We start from the raw sequence: 20,442 nt of genomic DNA, 5'->3' as shown, positions 1-20,442 counted from the left end.
TGGGTTCTTACCATGTGTCAGGCTCTGTACTGGCTCAGGGATTGCAAAGATTAAGACACCATTCCTGCCCTTAATTAAATGGGAGAGAGAGATATATTCAATTCTGGAGGATAAGGACTTAGTGGTTAGGTGCACAAAGCGCTTTGCTGATGCGACATAGCTGAAACATTAACAATCCCACCACTTTCTAAAAATGAAGATGCTGGCAAACACATCCACAGCAATTTCAAGGGTTCCTCCACAGCCTCTTTTAGATCCGCCAGCAGGGAACTCAACCAGAGAACCTGAGTAACAGGGAGGGTAGGGGGGAATTCTTTCTGTGTGTCATTTCAGTCTTCGGCCGTCTCCTACACAACTTTTTATGTTGGCGGCGCCTACAACTCCCAGAGCGCAACGCGGCTGAAAGCGGAAAGTAGCTGGCTGAGCGAGGCCTGTGATTGGTGGTGAGCACTGGGCCAATGGGAGGAGTTGTTGTTTGGCAGTCTAGAAGAGCCGGTCAGGGAGGGAGGAAGGTGGCAAGATGGTGTTGGAAAGCACTATGGTTTGGTAAGGATTTACCTCGGGACCCGTGGGGGGCGGGTCTGAGTGAGGGGGCGCTTGTCGCGCTGAGGCTGGGTGGGCTTGGGGTGGAGGTGGGGGACCGATCGGTGAGATGCGGCCCTGGGCCCGGAAGGAAGGAGCCGCATTGACTCCCTGAGTCATCCCAGGGCCCGGGAGAGGAGGACGGGTCGGGAGTACCTCAGTACCCCTCAACCCTCGGACAGTCGACTGGCCGATCCTTGCTTCTTCGCTCTATTTTAGCGTCGTCTCCCCTAGACTAGCCCCAAGTCTGCTGTCTGTAGGGAGTGTTGCTTCTCAGACTCATCTGCCCTGCTCTCTTCTTTTCAAAATAATGGATATTAACAAGAGAGATTGTAAATCCTTCCTCTGTCCCAATGGCTCATATCTGCCTCCATTAACTTCCCCTGTATCATCTTCAGAGGTACAGCTTATAAATTGCCTTCTATGTGTCAGGCATTAATTTACGTTTTTTCACTTAAACCTCACAACACTTGTAGGTAAATATTCGTCCATTTTACAGGTGAAGATACCGAGTCTCAGCAATTTTTTTAAAAGATTTTATTTATTTATTTGACAGAGATCACAAGTAGGCAGAGGCAGGCAGAGAGAGAAGGGGAAGCAGGCTTCCCGCTGAGCAGAGAGCCCCATGTGGGGCTCAATCCCAGGACCCCGGGTTCATGACCTGAGATCATGACCTGAGCCGGAGGCAGAGACTTTAACCAACTGAGCCACCCAGGCGCCCGCCGATTCTGAGCAATTTTAAATAACTTCCCCAAAGTCGCAGGGCTAATTGAGTGGGGGAGCCAAGATTTAAACCCTAGGCTGTCTGACATTAAAACTCTTGTCTGCTGGGCTAGCCCTCTTCTTCAGTCTCAGACTTACTATGAGTATCTTATTATGAGTTGGATTATTATGTATTTTATTATTACTATCTTATTATGAGTTGGATTAGAAGCAGAGGACTCAGACTTTTGCAAGATTTCCACAGTTTCTTTGAACGATGAGAGTAGAATATAATAAGGAATAGTATACAAACACACAAATTGCCAGTTGGATGGAACAGCCGCCTAAGAGTTTCTTTTGGTGGGGTGGGGAAGGATAACATTGCCAGGTAAAATATAGGGTGCCCAGGTAAATTTGAATTCATGTGAACAGTAGTTTTTAATATAAAAGTGGCTATAAACGTGTCCCAAATATTGCAGGGGATGTGCTTATACTAAAAACTTATTTGTTAATTATCTTTAGTTCAGATTTAATTGGGAGTTCTAGATGTTTATGTTGCCAAAGCATGTTAGAATAGAAAAAGGATAGGATCTGGAATCCAGAGTCCTGTGTTTTCTGCTACTTACTAGCTGCATGTTCTTGAGAATGTATTAAGTCTTTCACTGGGAGTAATCTTAATCTCCACTTGCCTTATAACACAGGTGGGTAGAATGTTTGTGACCGTGCTTTGTAAACTGTATAGCACTGTACATCTGTTAGTCGCAGTGTACCTGAGAAGTCCTCAAGAGGGAATTTAAGAGGGGCCCTGAAGGGACTTTAGCAGGTGTTGAGGAGAGACCATGACAAGTAGAGGGTAGGGCAGAAACTAAGCTGCTGAAGTGTAAATGCCCAAGGTGTGGTTAAGGACTAGGAAATAGATTAGTGTGACTTGGTTTTAAGATTGTTGGTTTAAGGTAGTTTCTTCTTTTGAAGGGTAGAAAACCACAAATGTTGAGTTCAGGAGGTTGGACTCTGGTACCTTTCAGTAGAGGACTTCTGGAAGAGTTCTGAACATGGTGGAGGCAGAGCCGTGTAAACCCGCATACAAAATGGGGTTTAGAAATATTGGCCTGGTGGGGCGCCTGGGTGGCTCAGTGGGTTAAAGCCTCTGCCTTCAGCTCGGGTCATGATCTCGGGGTCCTGGGATCGAGCCCCGCATCGGGCTCTCTGCTCGGTGGGGAGCCTGCATCCCCCTCTCTCTCTCTCTGTCAAATAAATAAATAAAATCTTAAAAAAAAAAAAAATTGGCCTGGGGGCACCTTGGTGGCTCGGTGAAGTGTCTGGCTCTTGAACTCATGGAGCCTACTTCAAAAAAAAAAAAAGACTATTGGTTTGTCTTGATGTATAGGAGGAAAGACATATAGGACACCCATATGTCCAGAGAGACATATGGGTGGCCAGTTGTAACAGCACAGGCACAGAATAGTGAGGAGACCCACTCCTTTTTTTCTGTAGAGGTTCATGCTCTGCTGTGCATCAAAATCCTGCAGAGGACTTTATTAAAAATGGCAGGTAGTTGACTCCATTTTCCATCTGCAGAGCCAGATGCCCAGCCAGGAAAGTCCAGGCATCTGTATTCTTTTTTATTTTTATTTTATTTTATTTATTTATTTTTTAGATTTTATTTATTATTTGACAGACAGAGATCACAAGTAGGTGGAGAAGCAGGCAGAGAGAGAGGGGGAAGCATGCTCTCCGCTGAGCAGAGAGCCCAATGTGGGGCATGATCCCAGGATCCTGGGATCATGACCTGAGCCGAAGGCAGAGGCTTTAACCCACGGAGCCACCCAGGCGCCCCTGTATTCTTTTTTAACTGAAGACTTTATGGAATAGCTGGATAATCTCACAAGCCCTTATTTTTTTTTTTTAAAGATTTTATTTATTTATTTGACAGAGAGAGAGATAAGAGCACAAGTAGACAGAGAGGCAGGCAGAGGCAGAGAGAGAAGCAGGCTCCCCACCGAGCAAGGAGCCCGATGCGGGGCTCGATCCCAGGACCCTGAGATCATGACCTGAGCTGAAGGCAGTGGCCCAACCCACTGAGCCACCCAGGCACCCCACAAGCCCTTATTTTGAGATGGATTTTTGTTGGGAAGAATTGTATACGGTTGAGCAAAAGTAGTCAAGAAATAGGTATATTATTCAATTCATATAAAGTTCAAGATTGGAGAAACTGAACTTTTTTTCTAGGGATACATACCTAGGTGTTAAGGCATCTGTGGTTTTTTTTTTGTTTTTAGATTTTATTTATTTATTTGTCAGAGAGAGAGAGGGCGAGAGAGTGAGCGAGCACAGGCAGAGGCAGAGGGAGAAGCAGGCTCCCCACCAAGCAAGGAGCCCGATGTGGGACTCGATCCCAGGACGCTGGGATCATGACCCGAGCCGAAGGCAGCTTCTTAACCAACTGAGCCACCCAGGCGTCCCGGCATCTGTGTTTTTAATACCCCCATACTACCATCACCCTCCCAGTGTTCTGATGCAGGACAAAGTGTGAGCGCTGCTCCCGCACTTTCCACTGTCTGTTCTCCCTAGTTCTCATGTCCCCATGCTTACTCTTTCTTGCAGGCCTCATCCATCTGCCGCTCTTGCCCACAGCCCTTCTACTTAGTAGCTGTTCCAGCTGGATGGTCCTCAAAGCCTCCATTGTTTTTTATGTTTGGACTCACTACTGTATTTGAAGCTAGAGAGGCTGTTGCTTCTCTGCTGGGAGAATAAGCAGAAACAGTGTATCAGAGAAAAAAAGAATATAATGAATGGTCAGGAGAGTGAGCCCTTGACCTCTCTACATAGATGGAGTTTCCACAAGAGAACTAGTCCATGTTTCATGCTTATTGTTAGGCACTGTGCTAAGTACTTTCTATGAATTTCATCATCATAGCAATCCTGAAAGCCTCCCCTCACCTACATATAGTAAAACCCATTTTACAGATTAAGTAAGTAGACCTTAGAGAAATGAAGTAATTTCCTCAGGATCATAGTATTAATAAATAACAGATTAGGGATTTGACCCTGAAACTGAATACCGCCCTTTACTCCCTTTTCTGTTTCTTTCAGTAGTTTCTTAATTACCTCTCTTCATCATTTTTGGCTTATATTTATTGCCAGTCAAACATTATTAAAGAAAAAGATTGCGCCCACCCATATATTTTTTTAAGATTTTATTTATTTACTTGTCAGAGATAGAGCATGAGTGGGGGAAGGAGCAGAGCGGGAGGGAGAAGCAGACTCCCCACTGAGAAGGGAGCCCGGATTCAGGGCTCAATCCCGGGGGCTCCAGGATCATGACTTGAGCCTCAGGCAGACTCTTAACCCACTGAGCAACCCAGGCATGCCCCCCACCCCCAGCCCATATTTTGTTTGCAAGTGGAAAATGAAGTGTCTCATCTGGGAGAACATTGCTTCTTCCCAGCAGTACAGATGGAATCCTTGATGATTAGAGTGCTATGAGATCTCAAGTCATCAGGAATTGATCCTGTTTGGGGCTTGAAGTATAACTCCATCACTTTCTTGTCTCCTTATGGTCTCTGGGAAGCCAGAACTTGTATTTCTTTTTTTTTTTAAGATTTTATTTGACAGAGAGAGATCACAAGTAGGCAGGCGGGGTGGGGAGGAAGCAGGCTCCCCGATGAGCAGAGAGTCCTGCGAAGGGCTCTTTGATCCCAGGACCCTGAGATCATGACCTGAGCCAAAGGCAGAGACCCAACCCACTGAGCCACCCAGGTGCCCCGCTTGTATTTCATATTATCTGGATTTCTTAGATTGGGAAAAACTGCAAGGATAAAAGATGTGAGAGCCCACTTCCATAGAAGCTCATTTTTGCAGTTTGGTCCAGCTGCCAAAGCTGGTAAACATTTAACCAGATGATTGCTTTGTGCTTTTCTGCACTCATTGCTGCCAAGCATGTTTTATTTTGTAAATATTTTCTACCTTCGGAATACTTTTTTTTTTAATGGATTCTTAAAGATTTTTATTTATTTGACAGAGAGGGCATAAGCAAGGGGAGCAGCAGGCAGAGGCAGAGGGAGAAGCACCCTCTCCGCTAAGCAAGGAGCTTGATGCGGGATTTGATCTTAGAACCAAGGAATTGTGACCTGAGCTGAAGGCAGACGCTTAACCAACTGAGCCACCCAGGCGCCCGAGGAATAAATCTTATCTTGAAGGCAAATTTAGAATACTCATCCATGACACTGCTTAATAACATTGAATTGCAGCTTCTAAGAAGGTGATTGTGGTGCTTGAACAGATTGCAACCTTTGGTGCTTATCAGAATCGTCTGTGGAATGGAGATTTAAAATCCATTTCCTGGGATGCCTGGGTGGCTCAGTCAATTAAGCATCTGCCTTTGGCTCAGGTCATGATCCCAGGGCCCTGGAATCGAGTCCTGCATCTGGCTCCTTGCTCAGCAGGGAGCCTGCCTCTCCCCTTGCTTGTGCTCCTGCGCACACATGCTCTCTTTCTCTCTCTGACAGATAAATACAATTTAAAAAATAAAGTATATTTCCTCCTTTGGTCTTTTTTTTTTTTTCTTTTTTAAGAAAGGTGGGGGGTAGAGAAAGGGGGGGAATCTTAAGTAGTCTCCTCACTGAGTGTGGAGCATGATGTGGGGCTTGATCTCACAACTCTGAGATCATGACCTGAGCTGAAATCAAGTATGCTGCCCAACCAACTGACCCACCCTGTCGCCCCTCCTTTGATCATTTTGAGTCAGTAAGTCTGGTGTAAGGCTTGAAAGTCTGTGTCTGTGTGTGTATATATATGGGTGTGTGTGTGTGTGTGTGTGTGTGTATACATACATACACATTTAATATTTTTTAAGTTGTAGGTGGTTCTGTGTTTCACAGACTGAGAGCCACTACTGTGCATGATAGTGTCCTTCAAAGAAGTGTTGAAGGAGGGAAGAGGGTAGGGGTCTCTGGAATTAGAGAGAATGTATCAGAGAGATCTTACCATATGTCTTCTCTGTCTTTCTTTTAATCTGACAGTGTGGACAACAGTGAATATATGCGGAATGGGGACTTCTTACCCACCCGGCTGCAGGCTCAACAAGACGCTGTCAACATAGTTTGTCACTCTAAGACCCGCAGCAACCCTGAGAACAACGTGGGCCTCATCACACTGGCCAAGTACATGGGGCAGAGGAGGAAGGGGTGTGGTAGGTGGGTGGCTATTTTCCCACATGTGACCTGCTGTGGCATCCAGGTTGCTGTCCAGGTCCCGTGAAGTTGCATTTGCCCATCAGCCTTCCCAGACTACCTTTTTCCCTACTCAGAAGAAATATTAATAGTAACTTGAGTTTATTTATTTATTTATTTTAAAGACTTATTTATCTGAGAAAGAGCGAGCAGAGGGTGGGTGGAGAAGGGCAAGTTGGGGAGAGAAGTCCCAGAGGACTCCCCACTGAGTGAAGAACCCATGCAGTCAGGGCTCCATCTCAGGACCTGGAGATCAGGACCTGAGCCAAAATCAAGAGTCAGATGCTTAATCGACTGAGTCACCCAAGTGCCCTGCAGCTTGGGTTTGATATTAATCTGAATTTAATACAGTTAGGAAACTAAATCTTCTGGGGTGAAATTTCACAATGTATTTTAAAGTCAATGAAAAGTCATTTTGGATTAAGAGTCCCCAGGACCTGTATCACATATCCTCATACCCCAAAAGTGATTTGTTTAAGGAACTAATAATCGTCAAATGAGTAACCTCCCATCCCAGTATATATGTTGTTAGCTGACAAGCAGGTCTGGAAATGGAGCAGCGGGGAGACATGCTCACTAGCATCCAGATGTGGTGGAGATTCTTGGGGCCCTGGGAGCAGGATAACATGAGAAGAGTTCAAGGGAAACATTGGGAGGAAGAGGGCAAGTTTCTTATAAAGTCAACCCCTGGGGCTCCTGGGTGGCTCAGTGGGTTGAAGCCTCTGTCTTTGGCTCGGGTCATGATCCCAGGGTCCTGGGATCGAGCCCCGCATTGGGCTCTCTGCTCGGCGGGGAGCCTGCTTCTTCCTCTCTCTCTGCCTACTTGTGATCTGTCTGTCAAATAAATAAAAAAATCTTAAAAAAAAAAAAAAAAAGTCAACCCCTTACTTTCTGTGTTCATATCTATTAAATACTAGATTTTTTTCTAATTTTATTGAGATACAGCTGACAAACAACCTGGCATTCGTTTAAGGTATACAACATAACAATTTGATATATGTATATATTGTGAAATGATCACCACATTAAGTTTAGATAACACACATATCTCACATAGTCAGAAAAAATTCTTTACTTTTAATGAGGACATTTAAGATCTACCCTCTAAACACTGGATGTTTGATTAAGAACAGGAGAGATTACAGTTATTATCCAGGTCTTAAAAGATGAGTCGGGGGCACCTGGCTGGCTCAGTCGGTAGAACATGTGACTCTTGATCTCGGGGTTCTCAGTGGTTCCTTTGGCTGTCAGGCGTAGAGTTTTCTTGGGGAAAAAAAAAAAGATGAGTCAGATACAGGTTCAGAGGCACTTGTCCAGACCTGAAATCATAGAAACCCTTTCCCTACATCCCAGTGACTGTGAAGTGCTGACCACACTCACCCCTGACACCGGCCGCATTCTTTCCAAGCTCCATACTGTCCAACCCAAGGGCAAGATCACCTTCTGCACTGGCATCCGTGTGGCCCATGTGAGTCCTACTGGATCCCTTTGATTGTTCCCCCTTGCTCTGAGGCTCTGTCCCCAGCACTGGTTCATTTCTTCCTTGGAGTGTTGAGCTAGAACCAGAGCAGGGAAGAGAAGTGACCCAGAGAAAGGAGTAGAAAGGATATGGTGGGATGAATCCAGGACTGGTGAGGGTGGTGAAGGAAAAGACCCCTGGAATTAAGACAGCCCCTCTTCCTTGTCCACACGCAGAGGCACAGAAAGGAGGGAAGGGTGGGGGAGGGGTTAGACCTTGTGTGAACATGACGGTGGACTTGAACATAGAAACCCTAAGAAAAGAAGCAGAGTGACAGAAGAGAGAGCTCAGTGGTTCCTCTGGCTGACTGTGAGAACTTCCTCTTCCTTTACAAGCTGGCTCTGAAGCACCGACAGGGCAAGAATCACAAGATGCGCATCATCGCCTTCGTGGGGAGCCCCGTAGAGGACAACGAGAAGGATGTGAGTCCAGGTGACAGCCGGGGAATGTGGGAATGGGGCCCCTTGGGCCTTAGGCAAGCTGCCATAGGCATTGGGTTCATCCTTTTGGGAAAATGTGGATATGCAGAATTTAGTATTTCTGTTGGGGGGGTCATCGGGGAGGTTAACTGATTTCTGTATGCTTGTGAGGAGTATCCTTTCCCCTCGTGGTATGGAACAGATTTCCTCATTTCTCTTCCCTCTTCCTAGCTGGTGAAGCTGGCTAAACGTCTCAAGAAAGAAAAAGTAAATGTTGATATTATCAATTTTGGGGAAGAGGTGAGTAAGGACGGGTTGGGGGGCATGGACTTGATTTGTTTACAAACAGAGCAGTCCGTCCCCATAGCAGCCTGCGCTGTGAGAGAGCAGCTCCGGACAGGTGCTGAAGTGGCAGAGGAGGGGGAGCAAGGCGGGAAGGAGAGCCTCCTCTGTTCTTCCCTCTTCCAGGAGGTGAACACAGAAAAGCTGACAGCCTTTGTAAACACACTGAATGGCAAAGATGGAACCGGTTCTCATCTGGTGACAGTGCCTCCTGGGCCCAGCTTGGCTGATGCCCTCATCAGTTCTCCAATTCTGGCTGGTGAAGGTGGTGCCATGTTGGGTCTTGGTGCCAGTGACTTTGAATTCGGAGTGGATCCCAGTGCTGATCCTGAGCTGGCCCTGGTGAGCAAACGTTGACCTCAGGTAGAGCCCAAGGGTCCTCCTTTGTCCTCCTGTACTGAGGACCCACATACATACATACATAGCATCTGCAGGCTTAAACCTTCCTGAACACCCTCGCTCATTTTCCCAGATTCCCTTTGGTCCCTTTTCCCCTTAATTCTGTGTGATCTCTAGGGACACCAATGTCAGACTCTTTTGTTCACTTCTCCTGATTAAACCCCAGGCTTCTCCCAAATCCTTTTTCCCTATGTCACCTCTTGCCTTCCCAGGTTCTTGCCCATGTGCATAAACCAGAGGCTGCCACTTTATGTTCCCTTCCCACCCCTCAACTGACTTCCCCAAGGGCCTGCAAGGAGGGAGGGCAGAACATCTGACCTTGCCCTGCCCTTTGCAGGCCCTCCGTGTCTCTATGGAAGAGCAGCGGCAGCGGCAGGAGGAAGAGGCCCGGCGGGCAGCTGCGGCCTCTGCGGCTGAGGCAGGGATTGCTACAGCTGGGGCTGAAGGTGAGGGATGGGGCCAAGGGTATCCTGTGGAGTCGGGTGTAGACGCTGGAGTAGCGGTAGGGAGGCTCGGCAACATGGGAACATAGGGGCTGGGGGAGCAGTTTGGGGGTGGGCCTGTGTGGAGCATGGCAGCGATCCTACTCTGCTGCTCCCCTCCTTTTTCCAGACTCAGATGACGCCCTGCTGAAGATGACCATCAGCCAGCAGGAATTTGGCCGCACTGGGCTCCCTGACCTGAGCAGTATGACCGAGGAGGAGCAGATCGCCTATGCCATGCAGATGTCCCTGCAGGGTGCTGGTAAGCCAGGGCCTGGGAAGCAGTGCTCGGGCAGAGACACTGGGTAGGGAAATGGAGCTAAATGGACTGCCCTCTTTTCCCCAGAGTTTGGCCAGGCAGAATCTGCTGACATTGATGCCAGTTCCGCCATGGACACATCTGAGCCCGCCAAGGTGAGGGCCAACAATGACTCCCCACCCCCAGAACACTTAAGGTCCATTGGTGTTCATGTCTTTAGTCCTCTAGGCCTGGAACATTCTTTGGGGTTTCATAGATGAGCTTTTTGAGGAGCAGAGGGAAAGAACACCTAGATCTACGTTTCTTATTTGTAAGCCTTGCTAAGGCAATAGAATGAACACAGTCCAGGTTGGCTCAGTGTCCTGAAGTTCTTTCGTTTTTCTTCCTTCTTGGTGGGAGCAGTCTGGACTGGTATATAGGGTGTTGTCTTCCCAGGAGGATGAGAGAGAGTCTAAGGCAAAGAAGGAGTGGGTGTCTGATAGCAAGAAATCTGAACGTGATGGCATCTGTTTTTATCCTGTATGCTCAGGAAGCAAAGTTCCAGTTTCTCTGGTCACGCACGAATGTATGAGTTTGTACCATCCGTAGGCACTGGGTAGTCCCCTCTGTTGTCCTTTCTACCTTCGGCCAGAGGTGGCCCCACCCACAGGTGGGGAGGGGCTCAGGCAGCAGTGAGCTTCCAAGCTGGCCCAGCCCCTGGCCCGAGCCGACACTGCCCTTTTTCAGGAGGAGGATGATTATGACGTGATGCAGGACCCCGAGTTCCTTCAGAGTGTCCTGGAGAACCTTCCAGGCGTGGATCCCAACAATGAAGCTATTCGAAATGCCATGGGGTCCCTGGCCTCGCAGGCCAACAAGGATGGCAAGAAGGACAAGAAGGAGGAGGACAAGAAATGAGACTGGCAGCAGGGGTGACCTAGCCTGTTCAGGGGGCTGGATGCAGGCTTCCATATGTTCTCTGTAACCAGTATGACCTGAATAAAACTTGGCAGCCTTTGTTTCTCTTTTGCTTCCAATAGTGGTAGCTCTGCGGGCGACAGACGTGAGGAGTGCCTGGCACAAGGAGAGTGTTCCCTGTTGAGTCCTCTGTGTCTCCAGCGCCTGGCCTCTAACTCCTGACCTGTTCCCCTTCCTCCCAGCTCCATGGCAGTCTCTCCTGACTCTTCTGCCCTGGGGCTATTTCCCTGTCTCATGAAGAGTTGCTTTGCTGAAAGTCGGTTTGGGGTAGGCTCTGGGCCATGGGCCTGAGTAGAAAACAGTATTGGCCTTGAGGCACCTGGCCAGCTTAGTTGGAAGAGCATGGACTCTTGATCTTGGGGTCATGAGTTCAAGCCCCACATCGGGTGTAGAGATTACTGTACGTACGTACGTACATACATACATACATACATACATACAAACACTGCAGGCCTTTGGGGACTCTGGAGTCCAGGGCAGGGCCAGCCTGGAAATGAGTGATGACACACATCAGATAAGTGCCCAAGGGGCCATGAACAAGACCCTGTGAAAACAGGAGAAAGGGCCAAACCTCAGCCTCTGGGAAGTCTCCTGGAGGTAACATTTGAGCCTTGTAACAGGGTGAAACGTTCATCGGCCAACAGGAAAGATACGTGCAGTTGTCTCCAGTCAATCGGAACAAGTATGTGCTGATGGCACAGAGGCACTCGGAAGCAGTTGAGGAGCTCAGAGACTGGTTGGGCAGATGGCACGAGATGGGAATAGGCAGCAATCAAAACACTGAAGATCAGGGATCCTTGAGGCCTGACTTTCACAAGATGGGGTCTATGAAGCCATAAGATAAACATGGTATATATCAACGCAAACGTGCAAACCCATATTTAGAGGAGGGTTTTCTTACAGGGTATAGAATAGAATGGAAAATTAAATTCACAGCAACTTCCTGAATGGGAGAAAATACTTGCAAATGATATATCTGGTGAGGGATTAAATATCCAAAATATATAAAGAACATCTACAACCCAACAATAACAACAATTGCCTAAATGATGGGCAGAGGACCTGATAGACATTTGTCCAAAAAGACCTAGAAATGGCAAACGCATGAAAAGATGCTCAACACCAATCATCAGGGAAATCCAAATCAAAGTGCAGATCACCTATACCTGTTGGAATGGCCAGTATCAAGAAGATAAGAAATAACAAGTATTAACAAGGATGTGAAGGAAAGGGAACCCTCATGCACTGTGAGTGGGAATGTAAATTGGTGCCATTGTGGAAAACAAATTGGTGTTTCCTTAAAAAATTAAAAATATATACAATCCAGTAATTCCACTACTGGGTATTTGCCCAAACACAAAAATACTTGCTTAGAAAGATATGTGCACCACTCTGTAACATTATTTATAGTAGTCAAGATAATGGAAGCAACCTGTGTCCATCAGTAGATGGATAAAGAGAATAGATACATCTATATATAGAGATATCTCTATCTGTATAGGTATATCTAGATATCTATAAACACAAAAGCACACTGGAATATCACTGAGCCATAAAAAAGGATGGGATCTTATCATTTGTGGCAACATGGATAGACCTAGAAGGTGTAAGTGAAATAAGATGGAAAAAGACAAATATGGTTTCACTTATATGTGAATCTTTTAAAAAAGGAACAAACACCAAAAAAGCAGAAATAGTTCCATAAGTACAGAGAACAAACTGGTGGTTGCCAGAGGGCAGAGGAATTGGAGGGGATGGTGTGTAAAATGAGTGAAGGAGAATGAGAGACACAGGCTTCCTCATGGAATGAGTGAGTTATGAGGAAAGGTGCAGCATAGGGAATATAGTCATTGGTATTGTAGTAGCATTGTATGGTGACAGATGGGAGAGCACAGAAGAGAAATTTACAGAATCACTTTGTTGTATACCTGAAATTAATGTAACACTGTGTATCAGCTATATTCAATTTTAAAAAATCACATTGTCCTCTTGTTTACTGTATTTAAAGAGGTAATTAATATTTGACATAAAATAACATATGGGACACCTGGGTGGCTCAGTTGGTTAAGCGGCTGCCTTCGGCTCAGGTCGTGATCCCAGCGTCTTGGGATCGAGTCCCACATCGGGCTCCTAGCTCGGCGGGGAGCCTGCTTCTCCCTCTACCTCTGCCTACCACTCTGTCTGCCTGTGCCCACTTGCTCTCTCTCTCTAACAAATAAATAAATAAATAAAAAAACATATAAATCATGAAGCATAACAACAAAATGAACATATCATCTGCCTTCAATTTAAGAGTTAGAATATTCCAGGAATGCCTGGGTTGCTGAGTCAGTTAAGGGTCTGCCTTTGGCTCACATCACAATCTCTGGGTTAGAGCCCCATGTCAGGCTCCCTGCTCAGCGGGCAGTCTGCTTGTCCCTCTCTCTCATGCTCTCTCCCTGTCAAACAAATAAATAAAAAATCTTTTAAAAAATTAGAATATTCCTAATGTCACATACCTATGTGTGTCTTCTTGAACCCACCTCTGTGTCCTCTTCAGAGATAACAATATATTTTTGAGGATTTTTAAATAAATAGCATGCAAGCAGAGGGAGAGAGAATCTCGACCAGACTCTGCACTGAGCATGGAGCCCAACATGGGGCTCGATCTCACAACCCTGAGATCATGACCCAAGCCAAAGTAAAGAGTCAGATTCCCCACTGAATGAGCCACCCATGTGCCCCCTCCTCAGAGATAACTATTTTTTTTAAAAGATTGTATTTATTTATTTGATAGAGAGCACAAGCAGGGGGAGCGGCAGGTGGAGAAAGAAGCAGGCTCCCTGGGGGCCGAGAGCCCAACTTGGGGCCTGACCCCAGGACCCTGGGATCCTGACCTGAGCCGAAGGCAGACACTTAAACAACTGAGCCACCCAGGCGCCCCACCCTGGAACTTTTTTATTTTATTTTTTTTTAAGATTTATTTATCGGACATAGAGAGATCACAAGTAGGGAGAGAGGCAGGCAGAGAGAGAGGGGGAAGCAGGCTCCCTGCTGAGCAGAGAGCCCAATGTGGGGCTCCATCTCAGGACCCTGAGATCATGACCTGAGCTGAAGGCAGAGGTTTAACCCACTGAGCCACCCAGGCACCCCCCTGGAACTTTTTAAACAAAGCTTTCATTTCTAGGGTTCTTCAAAGTTGTTGCATGTAGCTGTTCATTCACTGTTTCTGGTTGTATTGTATTACATGCTGTGAATATACCACAATCTTTCCATTTTCCTGTTGATGGCCATCTGCATTGCACCCAGTTATTTTTGTATTAGCAACAGGATTACAGTGGAGAGTTTTGGACATCCCTCCTGATGCACATGTGTGAGAGTTTCTAGGCTATTTCGCAGAACAATGCTCAATTGTTTTTCAAAGTGGCTGTATGGATTTGCATTCTTCCTGTGGTGTAAGAATTCCTATTGACCAACATCCTTTCCAGCCCATGGTGTTATTAAGGCTTCTTAACTTCTGCCAGTCTAATTGGGATAAATGATAATTCATTGTGGTCTTGATTTGCATTTCCCTGATTACTAATGAGATTGAGCTGTTTATAATTTTTTTTTTTTTTTAAAGATTTTATTTATTTATTGACAGAGAGAGAGAGATCACAAGTAGGCAGAGAGACAGGCAGAGAGAGAGGGGAAGCAGGCTCCCTGCTGAGCAGAGAGCCCGATGCGGGACTCGATCCCAGAACCCTAAGATCATGACCTGAGCCGAAGGCAGAGGCTTAACCCACTGAGCCACCCAGGTGCCCCGCTGTTTATAATTTTTAAAACTAGGTCTTGTATTTCCATTTTTATGAAATGTCTCTTCATGTCTTTTGTCCATTTTTCTACTGGGTTGTCTTTTTATTGATGCTTTGTAAGAGTTCTTTAACTCTTTTTGATACTAAATCACCAATTATATGCATATTACATATTTTATTTATTATTTCTCTTTTCACTTTAAAGGTGTTTTTTAGGGGCACCTGGGTGGCTCAGTGGGTTAAGCCTCTGCCTTCAGCTCAGGTCATGACCTCAGGGTCCTGGGATCGAGCCCCGCATCGGGCTCTCTGCTCGGCGGGGAACATGCTCCCCCCCGCTCTCTGCCTGCTGCTCTGTCTACTTGTGATCTTTCTGTCAAATAAAAAAAAAAAATCTTTAAAAAAAAACAAAAAATATTTTAAAAGGTGTTTTTTAGTGAACAAAATTCTTAAAGTCAAATTTCTCAATATTTTCTTTCAAGGTTAGTGTTTTTTGGGTCCAGCAAACTCTTCCAGGGGTCAGAAAGATATTCTGTTTTCTTTTTAAAGGTTTATGGCTTTAAAGGTATATGGAATTATGGAAATTATGGAATTATGGTATATGGAATTATGGAAATTCCATATTCTCTCTAGAATTGATTTTTGTGGGGCGCCTGGGTGGCTCAGTTGGTTAAGCAACTGCCTTCGGCTCAGGTCATGAACCCGGAGTCCCCAGATTGAGTCCTGCATCGGGCTCCCTGCTTGGCAGGGAGTTTACTTCTCCCTCTGACCCTTCCTTTTCTCATGCTCTCTCTCTCTCTCAAATAAATAATAAAATCTTTAAAAATATATCATTTAGAATTGATTTTTGTGTACATTGGAATAGGGATCCAATTTCAATTTTTATTTACTTATTTATTTATTGTTTATCTTTTTTATTAAGTGGGCTCCATGCCCATCATAGAGCCCAACATGTGGCTTGAACTCATGACCCTGAGATCAAAGCCTGAGCTGAGTTCAAGAGTTGGATGCTTAGCCGATTGAATCACCCAGGTGCCCCCCAATTTCAATTTTTAAGTATGGACAACCATTTTTTATAGCCTTTTTTTTTTTTTTTAAGATTTTATTTATTTATTTATTTGACAGGCGGAGATCACAAGTAGGCAGAGAAGCAGGCAGAGAGAGAGGAAGAAGCAGGCTCCCCGAAGAGCAGAGAGCCCGATTCGGGGCTCGATCCCAGGACCCTGGGATCACGACCTGAGCCAAAGGCAGAGGCTTTAACCCACTGAGCCACCCAGGTGCCCCTTTTATAGCCTTTTTTATCGAAAAATTCCACTTTTCTCCAGTGATCTGCATTATTATTTCTGCCTGGCCCAAGATTCCATGAGTTTTGTTTCTAGTTTCCTGAAGTCAGACCTTAAAGTCTGAATGTAAACAAGATTCCACAAAAAGAAGGTAGAAAACCTACTTTGTACTTACCTTATATTCATAATGGATAAGTTCCACTTCTGAATAATGAATTTGTAGGCACTTGTCTCTAAATTTTGGGGAAGACTAGTATTTTTTTGAGTCAAATATTGCTTAAAAGAAATGGCCCATCATCAAGTCCTAGGGATCTTACTGTTGTTGGTTATAAAGGTATTGGTCACTTTCCTGGGCCTGGGTGTGTTTCCCCAAGCAAAACCCTGTTCTGGCACAGCCCATCCATCAAGTAATGACAGGACCTGTGTGTCAGTCTTCTGGCCCTCTGTAGGTCAACTGAGTGATGTCAGTGTTCATGAGGATGATTCAGCCAACACCATGGCCTCTTCCAATTCATCACCACACATTCATTCTGTGATCGTCATTGCCGTTCATTCTTTCACTCTCATGGCTACACCCTAGGTTGTGTCCTCCTTAAGTATTGCCTCCTACCGAAGTCAAATATTCACTTGGTTCATAGACCTCTATCTTTTCAGCTCTTCTACTTTGATATTCTCTGTACACTTTTCAACAATAAAGTGAAGAAATAGGTATATTCCTTGGGCAGTTCCACTTTAGGAATTTAAATAATCAGAGAAGTACCAAAGATTTATGTATAAGCGTGTTCAAGAATTAGAAACAACCTAAAACTCAACAATTATGTTTCATTACTATGGACTAATGCATTATCAATAAATTTATTTTGGAAGACCATTGCATATATGACTATAATATTAGCAAATGCTTATCTAAGGATTTTATTTATTTATTTGACAGAGAGAGATCAAGTAGGTAGAGAGGCAGGCAGAGAGAGGGGGAAGCAGGCTCCCTGCTCAGTAGAGAACCCAATGTGGGGCTCGATCCCAGGACCCTGAGACCATGACCTGAGCAGAAGGCAGAGGCTTAACCCACTGAGCCACCCAGGCGCTCCCAGCAAATGCTTATCTAACATAATGTGCCAGAGACTATTTTAAATGTTTTATGTGTTTTAAATTATTTAGTTTACACAATAATCCTGGCTACTCCCCCACTCTGAGGTAGCTATAGCATTAGTTGTCCTATTTGATAAATGAGGAAACTGAAATCCTGCAAAACCAGGTAACTTCCTCTAAAATGATGACTCTCAAGGTGATCCGCAAACCCCTGAGCACACCCAAGACACTTTCAGGCGGGTTGTGAGGTCAAAACTATTTTCATGATAACACTAGGATGTCATTTGCCTCTTCCACTGTGTTGGGATTTGCACCAATGCAAAGGCAATGAAGGGAAACTTCTGGCGCCTTAGCACAGATCCAAGGCGAGAGCACCAAATTATACCAGTAGTCATGGTATTCTTCACCCCACATCCTTGTGGTTTAAAAAAACAGACAAAAAACTTTGTGGTGAATCAGTAAAACATTAGTTTGATTACATCTCAACCCTTGAGTGCACATCTTTAATATTTTCTGAAGAAAGCTGGGAGATACATGGAGCATTTTTGCCACAGGCTGGAGCTTGACGACTGTCTTGAGGAAAAGCAGTTGAGCAACTCTTTGAGTTGTGAGATGAAGTAGCCACTATTTTCACAGAATATTCTTACATAAAAGAACAACTGCCAGACAAGCTATGGTTATTTAGACTTAGATATTTGGCAAACTTAACCTCCCCAAAAAGATGAATGGAAGGGAGCCTTGCTTCAAAACAAACAACAGGGGCGCCTGGGTGGCTCAGTGGGTTAAAGCCTCTGCCTTCGGCTCAGGTCATGATCTCAGGGTCCTGGGATCGAGCCCCACATCTGGCTCTCTGCTCAGCCAGGGAGTCTGCTTCCTCCTCTCTCTTTCTCCCTGCCTGCCTCTCTGGCTACGTGTGATCTCTATCTGTCAAATAAATAAATAAAATCTTAAAAAAAAAAAAAAAGAAAAGATAAACAGGCTGACAACAGGCTTCTAATCAGCAACAATAGATAAAAAACACATGGAAGTCTGAAGTCCTTGAGGGAAGGGTGCCTGAATGGCTCAGTCTGTTGGGTGATGGGCTCTTGGCTTCAGCTCAGGTTGTGACCTCAGGGCTGTGAGATCAACCCCTACCCCGGGCTCTGCCCTCAGTGTGAAGTCTGCTTAAGATTCTTTCTCTCCTGGGGTACCTGGGTGGCTTAGTGGGTTAAGCCTCTGTCTTTGGCTCAGGTCATGATCTCAGCGTCCTGGGATTGAGTCCTGGGATTGAGCCCCCGTCAGGCTCTCTGCTCAGTGGGGAGCCTGCTTCCCCGTCCCTCTCTCTGCCTCCCTGCCTACTTGTAACTACTCTCTCTGTCAAATAAATAAATAAAATCTTTATTAAAAAAAAAAATTCTCTCCCTCTGCACTCCCCCTTCTCTCTTAAATAAATTGTTAAGAATATATATATAAAAAAAAATAAAAAAATAAAAAAAAAGAATATATATATATATATATATATAAATAAAGCCTTCAGGGAAAACAAATGTTAGGTTTTTTTGTGGTTTTTGGTTTTTTTTTTTTTTTTTTTTTTTTTTGACAGACAGAGATCACAAGTAGGCAGAGAGGCAGGCAGACAGAGAGGAGGAAGCAGGCTCCCCCGCCGGGCAGAGAGCCCAATGTGGGGCTCCATCCCAGGACCCCGGAATCATGACCTGAGCCGAAGGCAGAGGCTTTAACCCACTGAGCCACCCAGGCGCCCCCAAATGTTAGTTTTTTAAAGTATATTGTTCATCAGATTTTAATTTATTCTTCATTGTCATATTTTGATCAACACTTGTGAAGCATTCTTCTATTGAACTTCCTGAGAATGAAATGGAGTTATGATATGAATAAACTACAAAGTCATTATCTGATAAGTAAATATAGAAAAATTAGAGTAATATGACTATTAAGTTAAGACAATAATGATGAAATAACAGAATGAGATATTGTTTGAAAGAATGATAGATTCAACAGCACCTCAGAGCTATGAGAGAAAAGTAACTTCCTATCCTGAGAGGATAAATACAGTGCAAAATAAATTATTGTAACTGAAAATACCTTAGACTAATCCAGGATGTGTTTTTCTATTAGATTCCATTAGGACACCTAAAAATCACTGAGGCACTCTGTCAGAAATCAATGCTGGATCTCAGAGACATAATGGTTCAGTATATCTTATGGTAATTAATCTGCATTTTTTTAAAGGTTTTTAAATTTATTTATTTGACAGAGAGAGAGATCACAAGTAGGCAGAGAGGCAGACAGAGAGAGAGGGGAAAGCAGCCTCCTCACCGAGCAGAGAGCCCAACGTGGGGCTCGATCCCAAGACCTGAGATCATGACCTGAGCCGAAGGCAGAGGCCCAGCCCACTGAGCCATCCAGGCATCCCGAAAAACTCTGATTTTTAAAGATTTTTAAATTTATTTTTGTGAGGGGGAGAGAGAGAGAGAGAGTGTAAGAAAGTATGATCAGGGAGAGGGGCAGAGGGAGGAGCAGATTCCCCACGCAGGGCTTAATCCCAGGATCCTGGGATCCTGACCTGAGTTAAAGCCAAGAGTCGGAAACTTAACTGACTGCTGAGCCACCCAGGCACCCCTCTGAGGATATTAATTGCAGTTTTTTGTAATTGTCTTCTGACCCCTTCGTTATCTGTTATCCTCTTGGCTCCTTTTCTTGTCTTTCATGTTTGAGGCTGCCTTCAGATCTCTGTTGATCCTTGGCTATCTGCTCGGACTTGAGCATGAGGTCCAAAAGAGAAATTGAAAGCTATAGAGGGTCCAGAAAAAGTCAGTTGGTGGGCCTCATTATGTGGTGGATGAGGGAGGGACCAGTCCTTGAGCTCCTGTAGACTTTTCTCCTGGGTCAGTCATTGTCCCCCAAAAAGGAATTTTCCAATCCTCCTGACCCTGCTTTCAAAGGACTAAGATCTAATTTTTTAAGTCTTTACAAGTTCTAAGACTCCAATTATCTTACACCGTTTTGGATTCTAGCTCCACACCTCATGAGTAGAATGGAAAATATTCAAACTTAAGGATTTAAAACCTCACACATATGACTTTCCATTTTCAAAATTACATCTTTCATTTGCTCCAGTCTTCCCTTTCTTTGTCCTTGTGCTTTTCTGGTTTTTTAAATTTTTACTTTCTTACTCTCATTTTTTGTTGTTGTTGTTGTTCTTTTGGTTAACTCATGGTCCAAGGTGACTGATGGAGCTCCAGTTATCATATCTGCATTCTAGCCAGAAATCAGGAGGTTGGGGAAATGGCACAAAATGATTAATATAAACTTTAATCAATTATTTATTTATTTATTTTCAAGTAATTTCTGTGGCCAAGATGGGACTGAGCTTACCACACCAAGATCAAGAATCCCACACTCCACTGA

General features: G+C 44.9%; 1 protein-coding gene across 2 annotated transcripts; it reads left to right on the top strand.

Moving 5' to 3' along the window:
* Nucleotides 1-442: 442 nt before the first annotated feature.
* Nucleotides 443-10,944, top strand: PSMD4 (proteasome 26S subunit ubiquitin receptor, non-ATPase 4). 2 transcript variants are annotated; one of them, XM_080800964.1, is made up of 10 exons: nucleotides 443-546; nucleotides 6,306-6,446; nucleotides 7,869-7,983; nucleotides 8,370-8,456; nucleotides 8,685-8,753; nucleotides 8,922-9,137; nucleotides 9,532-9,640; nucleotides 9,807-9,938; nucleotides 10,023-10,090; nucleotides 10,662-10,944. In XM_080800964.1, exons 1-10 carry the CDS (start codon nucleotides 521-523, stop codon nucleotides 10,830-10,832), a joined length of 1,134 nt encoding a protein of 377 aa, XP_080657090.1. In that variant the 5' UTR covers nucleotides 443-520; the 3' UTR covers nucleotides 10,833-10,944. The 2 variants fall into 2 exon arrangements, with proteins under 2 accessions (XP_080657090.1, XP_080657091.1); XM_080800965.1 differs by having other exon boundaries at nucleotides 451-546; nucleotides 8,685-8,720.
* The last annotated feature ends 9,498 nt before the right edge of the window (nucleotides 10,945-20,442 follow it).

This window comes from Martes martes (assembly GCF_963455335.1).
Source record: "Martes martes genome assembly, chromosome: 4".
In the NCBI taxonomy this organism is placed as follows: Eukaryota; Metazoa; Chordata; class Mammalia; order Carnivora; family Mustelidae; genus Martes; species Martes martes.
This window is presented reverse-complemented; position numbering and strand designations above follow the sequence as displayed.

Coding starts and splice junctions, on each gene's coding strand:
- PSMD4 (XM_080800964.1), top strand. CDS start 521: ATGGTGTTGGAAAGCACTATGGTTTG. Junction 6,447..7,868: donor GGCCTCATCACACTGGCCAA/GTACATGGGGCA, acceptor CCTACATCCCAG/TGACTGTGAAGTGCTGACCA. Junction 8,754..8,921: donor TTATCAATTTTGGGGAAGAG/GTGAGTAAGGAC, acceptor TCCCTCTTCCAG/GAGGTGAACACAGAAAAGCT.